Source organism: Pavona decussata, unplaced genomic scaffold (assembly GCF_977016875.1).
Source record: "Pavona decussata unplaced genomic scaffold, jaPavDecu1.1 SCAFFOLD_300, whole genome shotgun sequence".
Lineage (NCBI taxonomy): Eukaryota > Metazoa > Cnidaria > Anthozoa > Scleractinia > Agariciidae > Pavona > Pavona decussata.
Window position 1 is genome coordinate 908,928 of NW_028145697.1, and position 15,489 is coordinate 924,416.

Below are 15,489 nucleotides of genomic sequence, written 5' to 3' on the forward strand. Positions count from 1 at the left end.
TCCAGTTCATGCGTATCTATTCAGAATGCAAATAATTCCGCTGTAAAATGGCGTACAGGACAAAATAAAATAGGAACTGATAAAATATCTGGACCTAGTTTTACTCGTCTTCCTTAGCTGAAGGGAAGTGGCAGATTCTGCTAAGAAAATGACATCCTGAAGGATAAACAGTGCGTTATCTTTGAGGTCCACTGCTAGCAGTAATAAGTGTTACGTCATGATTGCCAACGGATGGCCATCCTGGATACGCTATATATCTTTGATTTCCGGATTTCCCCAAAACATATTCATTAAGGAACCAAGACTGACCGAAAAGTAGTTATAACCAATAGAAGAGCACTAAAACGAGAAGAAAAGTAATTCTGTTCATTAAACAAGGGGCGGAATGTTCGAAAGCCGATAAACGCAATCTACGATTAAAAGTTAATCGAGGTTTCCATCTCGCTCTTTTAAAGTTATTTCAAAGCCTAATTTCAAGCTAAAGGTAAAAAAGGGTAAGTCAAAACGGAGGGCCAAAACTATTTTGGAAGAATCTTTATTGATTGGTTATTAAACTCGGTTCTCTTTGTGTCTCGTTCCTTTATGTAGGATATCATCATTTGACACTACACTAAAATCTATTCGCTATTAGTGTACACTGTAAATCTACTAGTGTTCTATCACGAATGCCGTTCTCTAATTGGCTACGCTACTCGCTATCTATTCTGTGATAGAGTGAGTAGCGGTTTTCAACAAAATGGCGGCCGCTTCGCCGCGTTTTCGAAGTGTCTGCGATGAGGATATAGATAATCTACTTGTATAGTTTTGAACGACTAGCAGATTTATACTAAAACCAGGAGTAAAACAATTAGATTATTCGCTCTCGATTTCTATGCGTGATAGCTGATTCGGGCTGCGCCCTTATCAGCTATCACGCGATAGAGATCTCGAGTTCATAATTTAATTGTTAAGAAGAATGAACGATGTGCCACTGTAGTTAAAAACTTGGCTCTGGGAGTGAAGAAACCGAATAAACTTCTTACCTATGTCTGGTTATTAAGGTCTCGGGCCTGTACACACACTGGGATCGATCAGAGACAAAGATAGACACAGGAGCAAGAATACAGTTAACAGTGACACCCGGGATCTCAATAAAAGTTCCCGTAGCACCAAAATGGCTTGGTAGACTGATGAAGACATCGTTCTTTAGTCCACTCAAAAAGCTATGTAAGTAAAAATTTAGTACATAATTGCCAGACCGAATTATACCACAATGAGATTACTCTAATGAAACGCAATTAAACCTAAGATTGGACCTTTTACGTTTCGACCTTGGCAATGTAACAAATAATTCATAAATATCATTGCTGTTTCTTTAACCCCACGTTAGGGGTAACTGGCCATTAATCCACCATGGCCTGGGTTTATTTTCTTCGTTGTGCCTTAATGTCATTTACTGTTTATTTCTTTTTATTTTTGTTGTTGTTGTTGTTGTTGTTTTTGTTTATGTTGTTTGTTTTATTTTGTTTTGTTTTTTCCTTATTACCAGTTACCCATCATTTAACTCTTGAAAATCTCGGGGGAGTGGGATGGGAAAGTGTTGAGAGCACTCACCTCCCACCAATGTGGCCCGGGTTCAATTCCCGAACTCGGAGTCATATGTTGGTCGAGTTTGTTTTTGGTTCTCGTCCTTGCTCCGAGAGATTTTCCCCTGTTCTGAAAAACCAACATTTCCATATTTCCAATTCGACCTGGAAAGTGTCACCAATTAGTGCGCGGCAAAGTGATTTATTTATTTATTTAATTATTATTATTATTATTATTATTATTATTATTATTATTATTATTATTATTATTATTATTATTATTATTATTATTTATGAATTAAACGATGCGGATTGTGTAGAAGGTAAGATGGATCTAAGTATTTCAAATGACCAAAAGAATATGGGGCTCAATGATATAGAGAACGTAGGGAGTGAAGCTACAAAAGCCCTAACTATGGTGTTGGGCCAATAGGAGGTGTTGTTCATACATGAGTCTTATGCAGATAAAGAGCGTTCTACCGTAACTCAAAGCTGTAGATTTTGTGTTTTAGAAAAACTTAGCAATTATTGATACTTTTTTATCTTCAATTTGCTTGTAGAATTTAAATAAAGTTAACAACAACGTATTCGATTTCTGATTTGTTTCTCTTTCTTTTCAGTTGGAAAAGCTAGGAAATACGTTGACCTCTCTCTATCGATTTATGTGAATGCACCGCTTACAGTGGGAATGTCAGTAAAATACCCCTCCGACGATTGTCAAAGATCAACACCAGCTGAGGTTACGGGTTATTATGGGCTCTCTGACGTAATCTGTGGTGTGAAAGTTGGATTTGTTGGAAAGCATTTTGACTTGAATTTCAGAACTGGATATTCTCGCGTTACGACTTCCAGGTAATTGCTTCGTTTTATTATGTAGCTGAACTGTCTGCTGTAACTATATCGTTGAAAAGGTTTATATCCATGGATTTCTAAATCTGTGGAGAGTCATCGACACCGTTATGGAGCCAAGAAAAGCCTGTAGACTGAATACGATATAGATAGTATTGATCGAGCGATTGAAAATCTCTATGTTATTTTAAGTCCAAGCACTTGAAAACACAGCTTGACTGTCTCCTGTTGCTTGTAACCGCCACTCACACGGTTTTCAATTCCAGCTCACATGCCAATTTTTCAGAGGATTCCGATTAACAACACACCGCATAAGTCACCTTGTAATCCATGTTGCTGTGGTTTTCTTGCTGATAATAAGGGGTGCAATATGGAGGTCACCTTAACTAGTTCGAAATGAAATGTACTCTTCGTTTATAAACTATGCATTTGGTTCCTTATTTCCCTGAACCCTTTTTAGCCAGTGTAGGGTACTAAAACCCCACTCTCGCTTTGAATACTCATTCATCTTTAGTATTATAATAGAATCCTGCCAGCTCAAATTCCCAAACGGAGTTCTATTGTATAGCACACACTACCAAAATTGGTGACGTTTCCTAAAATTCAAATTTGGTATCTAATAGTCCATTTGCCTCACTACCTGGCTTGATGCTTCCATGAGACTATTATACTCGTGTTTTACCAACCTTTGTTTCATCTACATTTTTTTAAGCCGTCCTAGTATTCCTTTATTTGCTTGGGGCATGCCAATCTGGAAAATTGTTAGAGGTTTCAGATCAATAGAGAAGAAATGGAAGATGATGGCTGTGCAGCTCAAATGACGTAACTCTAACGTTATATTACGTTATTATCCCAATTTGTGGACCTTAAAGGAAACAGTTTTGATTACATTCCCTCTCTAAGTTTAATGCAATAGCTTGAACGGCCTTGAAGTTACTAAACGGGGTTACTCTCCGTCCAACATCACTACTCCAAACTCAGGAAGTCAGAAAAGTTAAGGCTAAATAAGGTCCGGTGCATAGTTCAATAGCTGCACATCTGTCCTATTCACAAAAGTGTGAGCGTGGAACCTATCGCTAAATCCACAGGAAGATCACGCCGGGACTGAAAATTACTTTATTGATGTCTCCTAAATTACTGTTTACCTAAGAGGTTATTTAAAACTTTTAAAGTTGGGCAGTCATTTCCTTTAACGTAATTTACGAAGCTTATTTACTTCTTTGTATTTCAGTTATTGTATTTGTCCAGTTCCTCGAAATAAGGTAAGGCTGTAGTGACCACAAATGCATTCGCCAAATAACAATGGGCGTCTCCTTTTTTAACTATATGAGAACTATATGGGAGCTATATGAGCGTATGTTTGGAACGTTTAATCAAAATTAATTATTTTTTGAATAGTCATGCGTCAGAGTAACGAAGTCTCCCGTTTTCGTTAATGATAGTTTTGTATGGGGCCTACATCACCACCAACTGAACAACCGAGTAAAAAACCAGACAAGGACGATTATAAACGTCCCGATAAAAAGAGCAGTGGGAATCAAGGAAGCGGGCATGGAGGTGGTCATCGTGGTAGTAGGTAAGCTGTTAATTGATAATAACAAATTCAGTTGTTTGGTAATGAGACCACTCGATCCTGTTGATTTTACCCTCGGATATATTCAGGCAAACATAACTTTCTGTTGCCAAGTTTGTGGCGGTGTTTCGTAGACACCGACCTGTTGTGAATAGAACTAAAAAGGGGCGAGGGGCCCGGGGTGATTTGGGGATAGAAAGATGAGGGTACTTGTATGGCGTAAGTATAAAAGCGCGCTACGTTGCTACTTTTAACTGAAATTTATCTCGAATATTGCAATGTTAGGTTTTTGCTTTTGGGACCTGATGTTTTTATGGCAAACCTTTTTTGGTTAAGTTTGATTTATTTAGGAGATTTCCCGATATCATGAAAAACATCAGTGAAAATTGGGGATCCAAAATGGTTGATTTGAAAATGAACTGACTCTTACAATGTGTGACCTCATCACTGACAATTCAAAATTGATAGTAAACAATACTGAGCCTTCTGCACATATACCAAAATTCCATGGTATCCTTTGTAAACGTAGACAGCTACCACTCTCAGTCATGAAGTTCGATCCCTTGTCCCTTCTTCCGTCACCCTGATCTTAGAAAGTCTCCCAAAACCAGTTAGTTTTTAAACTAAAATTTGTAAAACGAACCTTGCATGTGTTTGCTTTTATACGATATGAACTGTACATTTTCACCTTTAATTGCCTGCTGAGACAACGCATGAGATCTCTTTATATTTTGCCAGTGGCATCAAGACCCCGGGACCACCATGCGGCAAAGAACCTTGTTGTGCTGGGAATAGGAAAGGACCTGGATGTTCTCAACCTGATTTTTGGCCTTCCAGAGGTAGAATCGATCACAAATGACGTGCGCTCATTAAAGAGAAATCATCTACAAGCTGCTATAAGTTCGCAGAAAATTTTGATTCGAAGGACTGTTCGTCACTTTGAAATATAAAACAGAGTTGTTTTAGAAAACATTTGGTGCTAATGTGAAAATGTGCATTTACTCTGAGCCCGAGTTGAGTTGATTTTATCTTACTTTTTTAATTTTTTCCTTGTCCTTTGGAACGTTTGGGGTAACACTTGGTGATTCTCATAAAACTGCAGTTGGAATTACTCAAAAAACCTTATTGTATCTGAAACTACACTTTAATATGTATACTGGCTGAGGGATCATGTGCTGAAAAAAAAAACAAAGTTCATTTTTTTTGGAAATCTGGTCCTCACAGATTGCTCCCTGAAAAAGAAAGGGTACAAAACTTAACCCTATTTAGGCTGAAAATGTGGGAGCACAAAGTGCCAGCGCCGACTTTGACTATTTATAACTTTTTTAATATTGTGGTAAACACTATCAAACCTTTCGAGACTCTTGCGATTTCTCATAAATATTTTTCGGCAAAAAATTGGTCTTACTGTTAATTGTTTACCTGAGGTGATATTTCATCTGCAACTGATCTCATAGTATTCAAGATGAGGCAGGAATTTCCACGTTTATAGCAACTTAGGAATTTGATAAATGGTTTTATTCACAGGTTCAACATGTTCGGGCAATGGGTTACCTCAGAGCACCCCTAGCTGTGGAGCAGCGTGTCGTTGTCTAGGAGGCTGGGGAGGTCCATTCTGCGATAGTGCATCAGCTTCTGGTGGAGGGGACCCGCACTTGGCAACCTTAGATGGTCTGTAGATGGATTTATTTTATAAACTTTGTGCGTTTAGTACATAACATATTGCTTGTTTTCCATTATAGTTTTAAAAATCTAGTTGTCTAGTATCTGGAGAGTCAATCTAAAGGTAACTTACTTACTGTCCCTTTTACTGTTCACCTAACGGAGATAAACCGCCTCTCTTATCATGATCTTGGAATATTAACTTTTGTAATGTATACTTCACTTGTAAGTCCCATTAGTGCTTGGTACTCAAAAATATTTTCTTCCTTCTAGGTGTCAAGTACGATTTTTTTGGCATTGGGGAATTCTGGGGTTGCAAAAGCCGTTACAATGACTTCGGTCTCCAGTTTCGATTTTTCTACTATAAAAGGGCCTCACTGATTGGCGGCGCAGCAATGAAAGCTGGACGTAGCATTGTAACAGTTATGACAATTAAGGCCAATTCTTCTCAGGAGCAACCCATTATTAGGTGAGGTTTTGTATGTGTTCCATATCAGTGAAGTGGCTGTCATTATTGCCACAGAGTGAATGCAACTGAGCTAAACCGTTACTATTGCTACTTTCATTAATTACCAGGAACAGGACACTTTGTGTAGTTTGCAAGACGTGTGTTACGTTGTAAATATGATTTGACTCCCGTGAATTCCCCTGTAGCTTTATGGCTGCAGCATCGTGATCCGCAGTAAAGAGACTGCCTGACTGACTGACTAATTGATTGATTGATTGATTGATCGATTGATTGATTGATTGATTGATTGATTGATCGATCGATCGATTAATTGATTGATTGATTAAACACTGACGGATTGACTTGTTGGTCATTTGGTTAATTGATCATGATTGAGTGATTGGTCGATTGCTTGCTTAATTGATCAATTAACTGATTGGGTGATTAATTGATTGATCGATCGATCGATTGATTGATTGATTGATTGATTGATTGATTGATTGATTGATTGATTGATTGATTGAGGGAATGACGGATGCGCTGTTTAGGAGTAAATGGCTGGATGTATTGCATGAATGACTAGCAATTTAAACACTTACCTATTTGCATCTGGACACCATTTCTGCGGTCTTAAATTTGTACCAGCATACTCCAGTTATTACCCCTTTACTGATTTCTGTTTTACTTTTCAGGCTTGATGGAGTCCCCTTACCCCTTGCCACCAATGCTACAAGTGCTATCAAAATCAACAATGGTACGGTCTTGCTAGATCGTCAAGTTCGGTTTACCTCTGAACCTAACGAGAATAGTGTCATACTCATTTCACTACAGTATAATACAGGTAATTATTTTGACACTTGAATTGTGAATATATGTAATTACTATATATCAACTCTGCGGCCTTGCTATCTCCAAACATTTAATATTAGCCAAACAATAAACCATAGCGTCTTTTCTCGCGATTCTGTCACGCATATCACTAAATTCCTGAAGAAACTACTCCTAAAACAAAACAGGGATCACTGTCGTCTACCTGAAAGATTTTACCCTATGTTTAGTGAAGCAAATCGGCCATACTGTCGTCCAATAAACGAACTAAAAGCATCGGCAGGGGTTTCGACAATTAGCTGATATTGGCGTCATCTTCATTTTTGTATTTTCCACGAGAATAAAATTGCTTCAATAAATGCCTACAAAATTTTTAAAGTCCTCATTCCCCTTGTGGTTAAGGTACGGAGGTCATTAGTGATGACGAAATTGATAACAAACTGAGGTTGTCGCTGTGTGAATAGCAAATTGTTTCTTTAGCCCCCTTCAAAAAGCCCACGACAGCGTACGCGAACGAGTGGAAAGGGACAGAGTGTGATATTACTCAGAATTGGATTAATAAAGAATCCCTTCACCGATAAAATGCCGTTTAAAAGGCATACCCTAGCGCTTTAATTAAATGAATGGCTTATGTGTTGTTTGCAGGTCTTACAATCACAATAGACGTTCGGCACAGTCGTGTGATGAAGAGGCAATATCTGAATGTTTTCTATTCGCCCACTGCTGCCTACAAGGGCCATACTGAGGGACTGTGTGGGTTCATGGACAACAATGCGACAAACGATTTCGTGGGACCCGATGGGACGCCTTACCAGGACGCCATACAGTTTGCAGAATCATGTAAGCAACATTGCTTGGTATTATATAACGGTCATGGGTTTCATTCCTGTCGGAAACTCGACTCGCCCAATGCTCATGATAAGATGACCACATCATTTTTCCAATGCAACTGTATTTTTAGAGGTCCGTTTCCAACAATTTTCAATCACAAAAGTGTCATTCAAGATGTAACTTTGAAATTGAGATCATGATGGCTTACAAATTTCGGATTTTCTGTTGTTTTTTTTTTCATTATTAATTCTATTTCAAAACAACTATCTTATTAGGATGTCATTGCCATAGCCTTAATACTCTCAGAGTTACGAAGAGTGTGCCACCCCCTTCCCTCCACTCCTAAGACTAAAAATGGTTGTTCACGCTCATTTTCCCACTTCTGCAGAATGTTTACACTCATTTCAGATTGGGTATGTAATTAGAAATGATATAGCACCGACTTAGGTCATCTGCTGGTTCAAAAGTTTCATTATTAAACGGTTGTTTTTAGGGAGAATCAAAGACTGTCATAGTGGATCGGGGACTTGTGATTCTTGGTCTTGGAATTCATCGAACTTTTACCATGAGGATCTAATGGACCTGTCATATACGGATCCATCATTCCAGCCCATATACACACTTCAAGGAATTTCACAGTCCGTTATAGAGGTAAGAAGTTGATAATTCTCGTGTCTTTCAGAAAGGTTAACTTGATATATGTACGCCCTCAAATGGATGACAACTAATACCTTAGACTTAATGAATCAGCTTAATCACTGTTTTGAATTTTGATCATATTTTGGTAGCTATCACACGTCATCAGAAGAATCAAATGAAAGGGTTTTTGTTTCACATAAATGATGACGCATGACGAATGCGTATTAGCTTACGTCAATCGTTCATTAATTTCCTTTAAGTCTGCGTTAAATGCAGCTATGGAAAATGGATCTGAGGACCATTCGACTGATACTAAGCTTGTTAAAATTGTTTTGTTTGTTTTCATTTTACTTTTGCACAGACAGCAACAAACACCTGCAAGTCTCTAGGAATTTCCGAAAGCGATTTGCAGAGCTGTATTTATGATGTCGCTATTACTAACGACACTACTTTCACTGATCAAGAAGGATTCAAGCGAGGTTTGTTAACCCCTTATATATTAATTAATTAGTTTATTTCTTTTCTTTGTGTATTTGTTTATTGGTTTGTTTGTTTGTTTATGCTTTTTTCCTTGGTGCCTTCACTCGGAATCAAGTACCTGCGTCTCCATTGAGAATTATGCACCATAAGGAAATCCGTTATAATTAAGCTCGAAACTTAATGTCTAACTACTGATTGTCACAGCCAAACAAAAGAGAAGACGATTGTACTTCAATAAGGTCATCTACTTTTGTTTTTCCGCCGGCTCTCTTGTTTCGTCTTCGAAATTACCGTTGTCACTAAGAGACCAATGAAGTTGTGTAATAATGCTGATAATTGTGGGAAAGGAAGGCTTTAGTGGCTTGAATTGTATCACAATCGGCGAACGCAATTCAAAATTCATGTCTTTTCTTATGACACGCCTTGGTTGATTCTAATGACAGCATGTTAAAACTTGTATCTAAACCACAACTCAAAGTTTCCCAAAGTGGAGCAGGAGGGTGCAAAAATAGGAATGATGATTACTAACTTGTTTTTTTCAATGATGCCTTCAGATTACAATAATTCTTACACTACATTCAGTTTAGAAGTGTATTGCAGAGAGCAGGATCAAGAGCTTAAAATCCGGTACACAATTTATAAGGATTAAAAACACCCAGTGTGTGTGTAGTGACTAACCTAGCGATCCCATTCACTGCGATAATCCAGTACCATCTGTTGACTTCGATCTACAAGAGTGATCCTTTGGTAAGAGAATAAACTTCACAAGGGGGACATAGAAAATATATCTATTACGAAGTTCTTCTTCTGTATAGGTTGCCCAAACCAGTGCTCTGGCAAAGGAAGATGTATTAATGGAACTTGTCGATGCTTTGAAGGTTGGAGCGGAAACCGTTGTGATAAAGGTACGTTGGAGTTTCTCAGTCATCTAACACTTTTCAATATTCTTCTTTTGAATAGTTCACAGGGCATCACAACAAATACATAATGCGAATAACAAGCTCAAATAATTGACACCAATTTAATTTCTTTTTTCTGTTGCATGAATTACTAACATCTGTCAACTGATTGTTGATGAAAAAATAGACAGCATCCTTTAAATAGTCAATGCCTAATGTGTTAATGCCTGCGATGTCGTTTTTAAATTCCAGACTAATTTAAGTTAGACATGTTTGTTTGTCTCGACACCCTAGCCTGTAATTTTTCCCACTCGCTAGATTGCAAATCATTGCCCTGCTTCCTATTATCTTAATATGCGGCATAGGTATAATGATACAGTTTGTAAGGATAATGATAGTCTGTGAGAGATTATCATTATTAAAATCACTTCGATGCTGACATAAAACTCACTTAATTAAATTTATTTGCAGGTACATGTTCAAACTGTTCAGCTCTCAATGGAAAATGCGTAAAAGGATTCTGTGAATGTGTTCTTGGCTGGGAAGGAAAAGGCTGTGACAAAAAAGGTTTGTACTAAAGCCGTGAACAGTGTAAGATGTTAAAGAAGTTAAAAGGGCAGTGTCACCGATTTTGGGGGTCATTGTGGTAAGCCAAAAAACGCATTTATTTCAATGGAGTAGTTAAAATAATGGTTTAGTTTTGTTAAAAATAACTCTGCTAAAGCACAGAAGCTAGTATTAATTATGTTTGGCTAGGATGGAAGAGAATTGAAACTTGAAAACATTGGCCAAAGTTCTTCTTCCAAGTTCATTATAAAATACAGCAAAATCGTCGTGACAATGTCCCTTCAAGTTGGAGGGATAGTTAACGTGATCCCACGTTCTCGTATTAAGAGGGGAATTGGTCCGGGATTCCTCATTGTTGATGCTGGGTAACAATGTCATCACTCTGAATTCTACGTATTTTTGATTCGACGGGTTAAGAACATCTGATTCGCACTTCAGCAGCTTTTGGATTACGCATTCTTACTGTTGATTAGTGACTCCCTCGTCCCTGGATTCTATATTAAAAAGGGAGTGATGTAAAAAGGCGACATGTTGGGTATGCTAGATTCTGGGCGTATTGGTTTTGAAGCTATATGCAATGTAAACTTCATATTCCGTAACAAAGATGCCAGATTTATGTCGGCTGGATATCAGGAGATGGAGAATTTTAAAGAATCTGTGGAACAGCAAGGGCATTGTGATTTTAACAGGTTTCTTAAATCAGTCACCGGTTCTCGGACAATCCCAAGATGTGCAGAATGTATGCGCAGTACCAATAGGAGGTACAGTCCTTATATGCCTTAATGTGACTGCGCAATGAAGTTATGAGTCATATGTGCCTGTTTGATATGCCTTAATGTGACTACGCGATGCAGTTATGAGTCATATGGGCCTATATTGATTTGACTATGGGACTGCGTGATTCAGTTCTAGTGAAAGACCCACATTTCACCCTTGCTCACCATGGAGTCTCCAGTAGCTCAGTGGTTAGAGCAACCGACTTGATCACGGAGGATCGTGGGTTCAAATCCCATCCGGAGCTCGATTATTTTTCTCATTATGCAAACACTTATTATGATGTTATTTCTAACAAGGACTTACTTTGGAAACCTGGTGTTAGAATTCTAAAGCCAAGAAAGTTTTGGTCCGAACAAATTTATCCACCACAAATATTAATTATTACTAGTTTCCTCGTCCTTCGGAACAAGAGAACTCGGACTCCTACAAAAGTTGGATAGCGACGTACATTGAAGGACACTTCTGTGATGTACCGCGACTTTTACTTCCTTTTTGCTCTCCTGGAAGACGCTGCCACGGCGATTTTGCTACGTTTTGATCAAAACACAGGAAGAACTTGAAAAAAAAAAGTTGCATCCATTTACATCCAAGCCATCCGCAGCCAAACGTGGTTAATACTAGCTTCTGTATACTAGTATGGTTCTTGTTAACAAAAATGAACCATTTGTTTGTTTACTATCCCGAGTGACACAAAAATATTGGTGACAGTGCTCCTTTGAATAATCATATTTACTGTCACCATCTCTACATCCTAACAAACAATCACCATTTTTCAGTCTATATCTTTTTTTTTTTTTCAGCTACATGTTATAACGCCAACAACTGTACCAGTCCTGCTCAGGGTATCTGTAAGACAACAGATGTTTGCCAGTGTCACCCTGGATATCTAGGTAAAGCATATAGAAGAAAAAGATTCCGCAGATCTGTTTTAAGCAAAACAATTTACTATTACTCTCCCATGGAGATTGTCATGCACATAACATTATATTTGAGGTCATTTACTTTGAACCTCAAAAATGAGGGCCTTTTTGAGGACTACAGCTTGCAGAAACTTATAACTTAGCTAAATTATTCCATAAAACAGCATTAGTTTTAAATAGCTAAGTTCGATCCCGTAAACTTGAAAAACCTCCTTTCTAAACCTTTCCAACAGAAAACGCTCTGCCGTAGAATAATTACTGATGACTAGCCTCGATTTTTATTACTGGTAATCATTTGTTAGACCAAAAACAAAACCTATGAGGCTGAAACAGGACGTAAAACGTCCAAATGCCCAGAACGTAACCCCGAAACCGTAAAAAACAAAACCACCATCACAATCTTTCCACGCAAGTCTACCAGAAACTTCAACTCCAAAAAAGGCTCCCAATAAGAGCTCATTTTAAACTCCAGAAAGGTCTTCTTACGAGTACTCTCTTGAGGTATATATATTCGTACCTTCTCATGGATTAATTTCAAAACTGTAGGTCCCGACTGTAGTATCGTTCCTACATGCCACAACGTTTCCAACTGTTCCAGCAAAGGGCTCTGCATCGATTTTGATGTCTGCAATTGCGACAAAGGTTGGACTGGAAAACAGTGCACGCAATACTCGTGTGAACACTTAGACTACTGCTCAGGTTCGTGGATTTGTAGCTTTCTTATTGCCTGTATACACATGTACAGAGTCTGTGAGTCTGTTTTGGTTACAAGGTAATCATTGAACAGTTGCCCCGTGGAAATTCGATGCTCTTAACACAAATATTAGCCGAAAAGTGAAACTTCGAAGGTTTTATTTGTTATGTTGCGAGGAGCAGGGATGGCGCAGTGGTGAGAGTACTCGCCTCCCACCAATGTGTCTCGAATTCGATTTCCGGACTTGGCGTCATCTTTGGGTTGAGTTTGTTGTTGGTTCTCGTCCTTGCACCCAGAGGTTTTTCTCCGAGAACTCCGGTTTTCCCTTCTCCTCAAAAACCAACACTTCCAAATTCCAATTTGATCTTGAGTGTCCCCATTTTGTGCTCTGCGCTAAATACAATGAGACGTAAATAAAGTGATATATTAATTTGTTTATATGTTTGTTCTAAGAAGATTACGTTTCCAAGAAGCATCTTCTAGACCGATTGTTTTGATCATCACTAAAAATGGTCATCTGAGCGAAAATTGCCGAGGCTGGCACCTCGTATTTATCACCAATTTAGGCGTTAATGAGATTGAGACAAAAAAAAAAACAAATAAATAAAGCAAAACAAAAAGACCCGTACAGGACAGGAATACTTTTCGACCAGCAATGTTTTTTTTTTTAATGAATTAGGAAAATAAATGGCAGGTTTTTTTTTTTTTTTGTAGTGGACAAACACCATTCATCCGCGTCCGACTGACTGTGTGTTGGCTATTTGAGTTGACTTGTTGACTGAAAAATTTCTTAGCTTGTCCGCGTGCTTGTTAACTGAATTGGTTGATTGACTGATGGATGAATGGATGAATTGATTACCTAATTTACTAAATGATTAACTGATTGATTGATTGATTGATTGATTGATTGATTGTTTGATTGATTGATTGATTGATTAATTGATTGATTGATTGATTGATTGATTGATTGATCGGTTGATTAATTGATTGATTGATTGATTGATTGATTGATTGATTGATTGATCGATCGATCGATCGATTGATTGATTGATTGAATGAATGAATAGTTGATTGATTAACTGTTTGATTAGTCTGTTTGTTTCTTTTCTAGGACGTGGTCGATGTGTTGGTTTCTACCAATGTGCTTGCGATGATGGCTGGACTGGAGCCAGCTGCTCTCTGCCTGATTGCCGAGCTCTCAATCATTGTTCCGGAAAAGGGGTTTGTGTGTCCAGTAACATGTGCCGATGTTACCCAGGTTTCGTTGGAGCCAACTGCAGTGGCATTGCCAACTGTAGTGAGCTTGCTAATTGCAGTGGACACGGTATTTGTGTTTCATCCGAAGCAGAAAAAAAATCATGCAGGTAATACCCTTATACTTCTTTTATTAAGAGTGAGTCGATACGAAACTGCGTTGCCGTTCCACATATAAGCTGTTCCAGACATAAAAAAATGTGGTTTTCATAATAACAGTAAAATTCTCGCTCTATTATTGGCTAAAATTTATCATCATTTAGAGTACACACAGATGGACGAAAAGTCGGAGAAGACACATCGGCTAAAATATCAAATATTTTAGCGTTATGCTCGTATTTTGGCGAGTACTCAGCCTCAGAAGTGAAATTCAGTCTTAAATGAAAGAATCGTTTTAACGCTACAAGATAAGAGAAACTAAAACGAAGCTCTGGAGAGGAAAGCTAAGGATCTTTGTTAGGGTTTGACCAGCAAAATTATCGGTGAGCGCGAATTACTGTTCAGAATGAAATTACTGGAGCTGAAATAAACTGTTTCAGAGGACGTTTTTGAACACTAAAGGTTATAGTTCCGAAATTTTGATTTTTAGTGTATTACTAGGTTCTTGTTTTAGACGTTTAGTCTAACGACATAGTATTCACCTTATCTTTTAAAACAAACATCATGAAATCTCCAATAGCCTACAGAGGGGCAATACTATTTAACCTTCTATCGGGAGAGTGCTGCAAGGCAATATCCCTAGGAAGTTTTATTAAGAGCATTCATGAATTGAATATGATTGAAGATATTGGTTTTAGTAACTTGTACAGTAAGAATTTTTAGATGTTTTGGTCGTTCTTTTGAGAAAGTTTTAGTCTTGATCTTTAGCGCTCTTAACTTATCTTAGTCGAAACTTTGTGTAATTACATATCTTTTCTTTTTAATCATCTAGTTTTGTTTATAAACGACCCCACAAGCTACATAGCTTTAATTCTTATCGTGTCTAAATAAAGGTTCAGTGATCGATTGATGAGCCTGAAATTCTCTCAGTGATGGCGAGAAATCCAATGTTTTGATTTCTCGCGTTTACTTTTTGACGTTAATCGCTTCTTTGCTATTGTACCTTTCTAACAATAGATGTTTCGCTGGATTCACTGGTGCTAACTGCAGTCAGTTCATCTGCACAACACTGAACAATTGTTCTGGACACGGCCAATGCATAGACGCCCAGCTCTGTAAGTGCGAGCTGGGCTTCAATGGGACCAACTGCAGTAACTACTCCTGTGAAACTCTCAATTCTTGTTCTGGTAAGATTTGTTTGCTCTGGTAGACTAGTTCTCTCGTCCTCTCTAGGAACGATGTTGTCTACAAAGTCAATAATTCTAAAAACTCTCTCACCCTCGGGGAGCAGAGCTGGCTTAAGAAACATTTCTGATGTTCCTGGCATTGATGGGCCTGGGCGGTACCATCCATCGTGTTACTGAGCCATCGCTTGACTTGGGTCAGGCCAACACGGGGCTGTAA

The 15,489-nt window shown here is 38.2% G+C and overlaps 1 protein-coding gene across 3 annotated transcripts in view; it reads left to right on the plus strand.

Moving 5' to 3' along the window:
• Nucleotides 1–15,489, plus strand: part of LOC146454504 (uncharacterized) — a 55,445-nt gene that overhangs the window by 34,744 nt on the left and 5,212 nt on the right. For all 3 annotated transcript variants that reach the window (XM_085095278.1, XM_085095276.1, XM_085095277.1), the window contains exons 24-40: nucleotides 1,041–1,206; nucleotides 2,186–2,417; nucleotides 3,646–3,676; nucleotides 3,857–3,990; nucleotides 4,726–4,826; nucleotides 5,515–5,658; nucleotides 5,923–6,118; nucleotides 6,790–6,938; nucleotides 7,571–7,765; nucleotides 8,250–8,407; nucleotides 8,757–8,874; nucleotides 9,691–9,780; nucleotides 10,246–10,341; nucleotides 11,919–12,008; nucleotides 12,585–12,737; nucleotides 13,844–14,096; nucleotides 15,103–15,272. In XM_085095278.1, coding sequence (XP_084951404.1) covers nucleotides 1,041–1,206; nucleotides 2,186–2,417; nucleotides 3,646–3,676; nucleotides 3,857–3,990; nucleotides 4,726–4,826; nucleotides 5,515–5,658; nucleotides 5,923–6,118; nucleotides 6,790–6,938; nucleotides 7,571–7,765; nucleotides 8,250–8,407; nucleotides 8,757–8,874; nucleotides 9,691–9,780; nucleotides 10,246–10,341; nucleotides 11,919–12,008; nucleotides 12,585–12,737; nucleotides 13,844–14,096; nucleotides 15,103–15,272 — 2,476 coding nt within the window. The remainder of the gene's footprint in view (nucleotides 1–1,040; nucleotides 1,207–2,185; nucleotides 2,418–3,645; nucleotides 3,677–3,856; nucleotides 3,991–4,725; nucleotides 4,827–5,514; nucleotides 5,659–5,922; nucleotides 6,119–6,789; nucleotides 6,939–7,570; nucleotides 7,766–8,249; nucleotides 8,408–8,756; nucleotides 8,875–9,690; nucleotides 9,781–10,245; nucleotides 10,342–11,918; nucleotides 12,009–12,584; nucleotides 12,738–13,843; nucleotides 14,097–15,102; nucleotides 15,273–15,489) is intronic.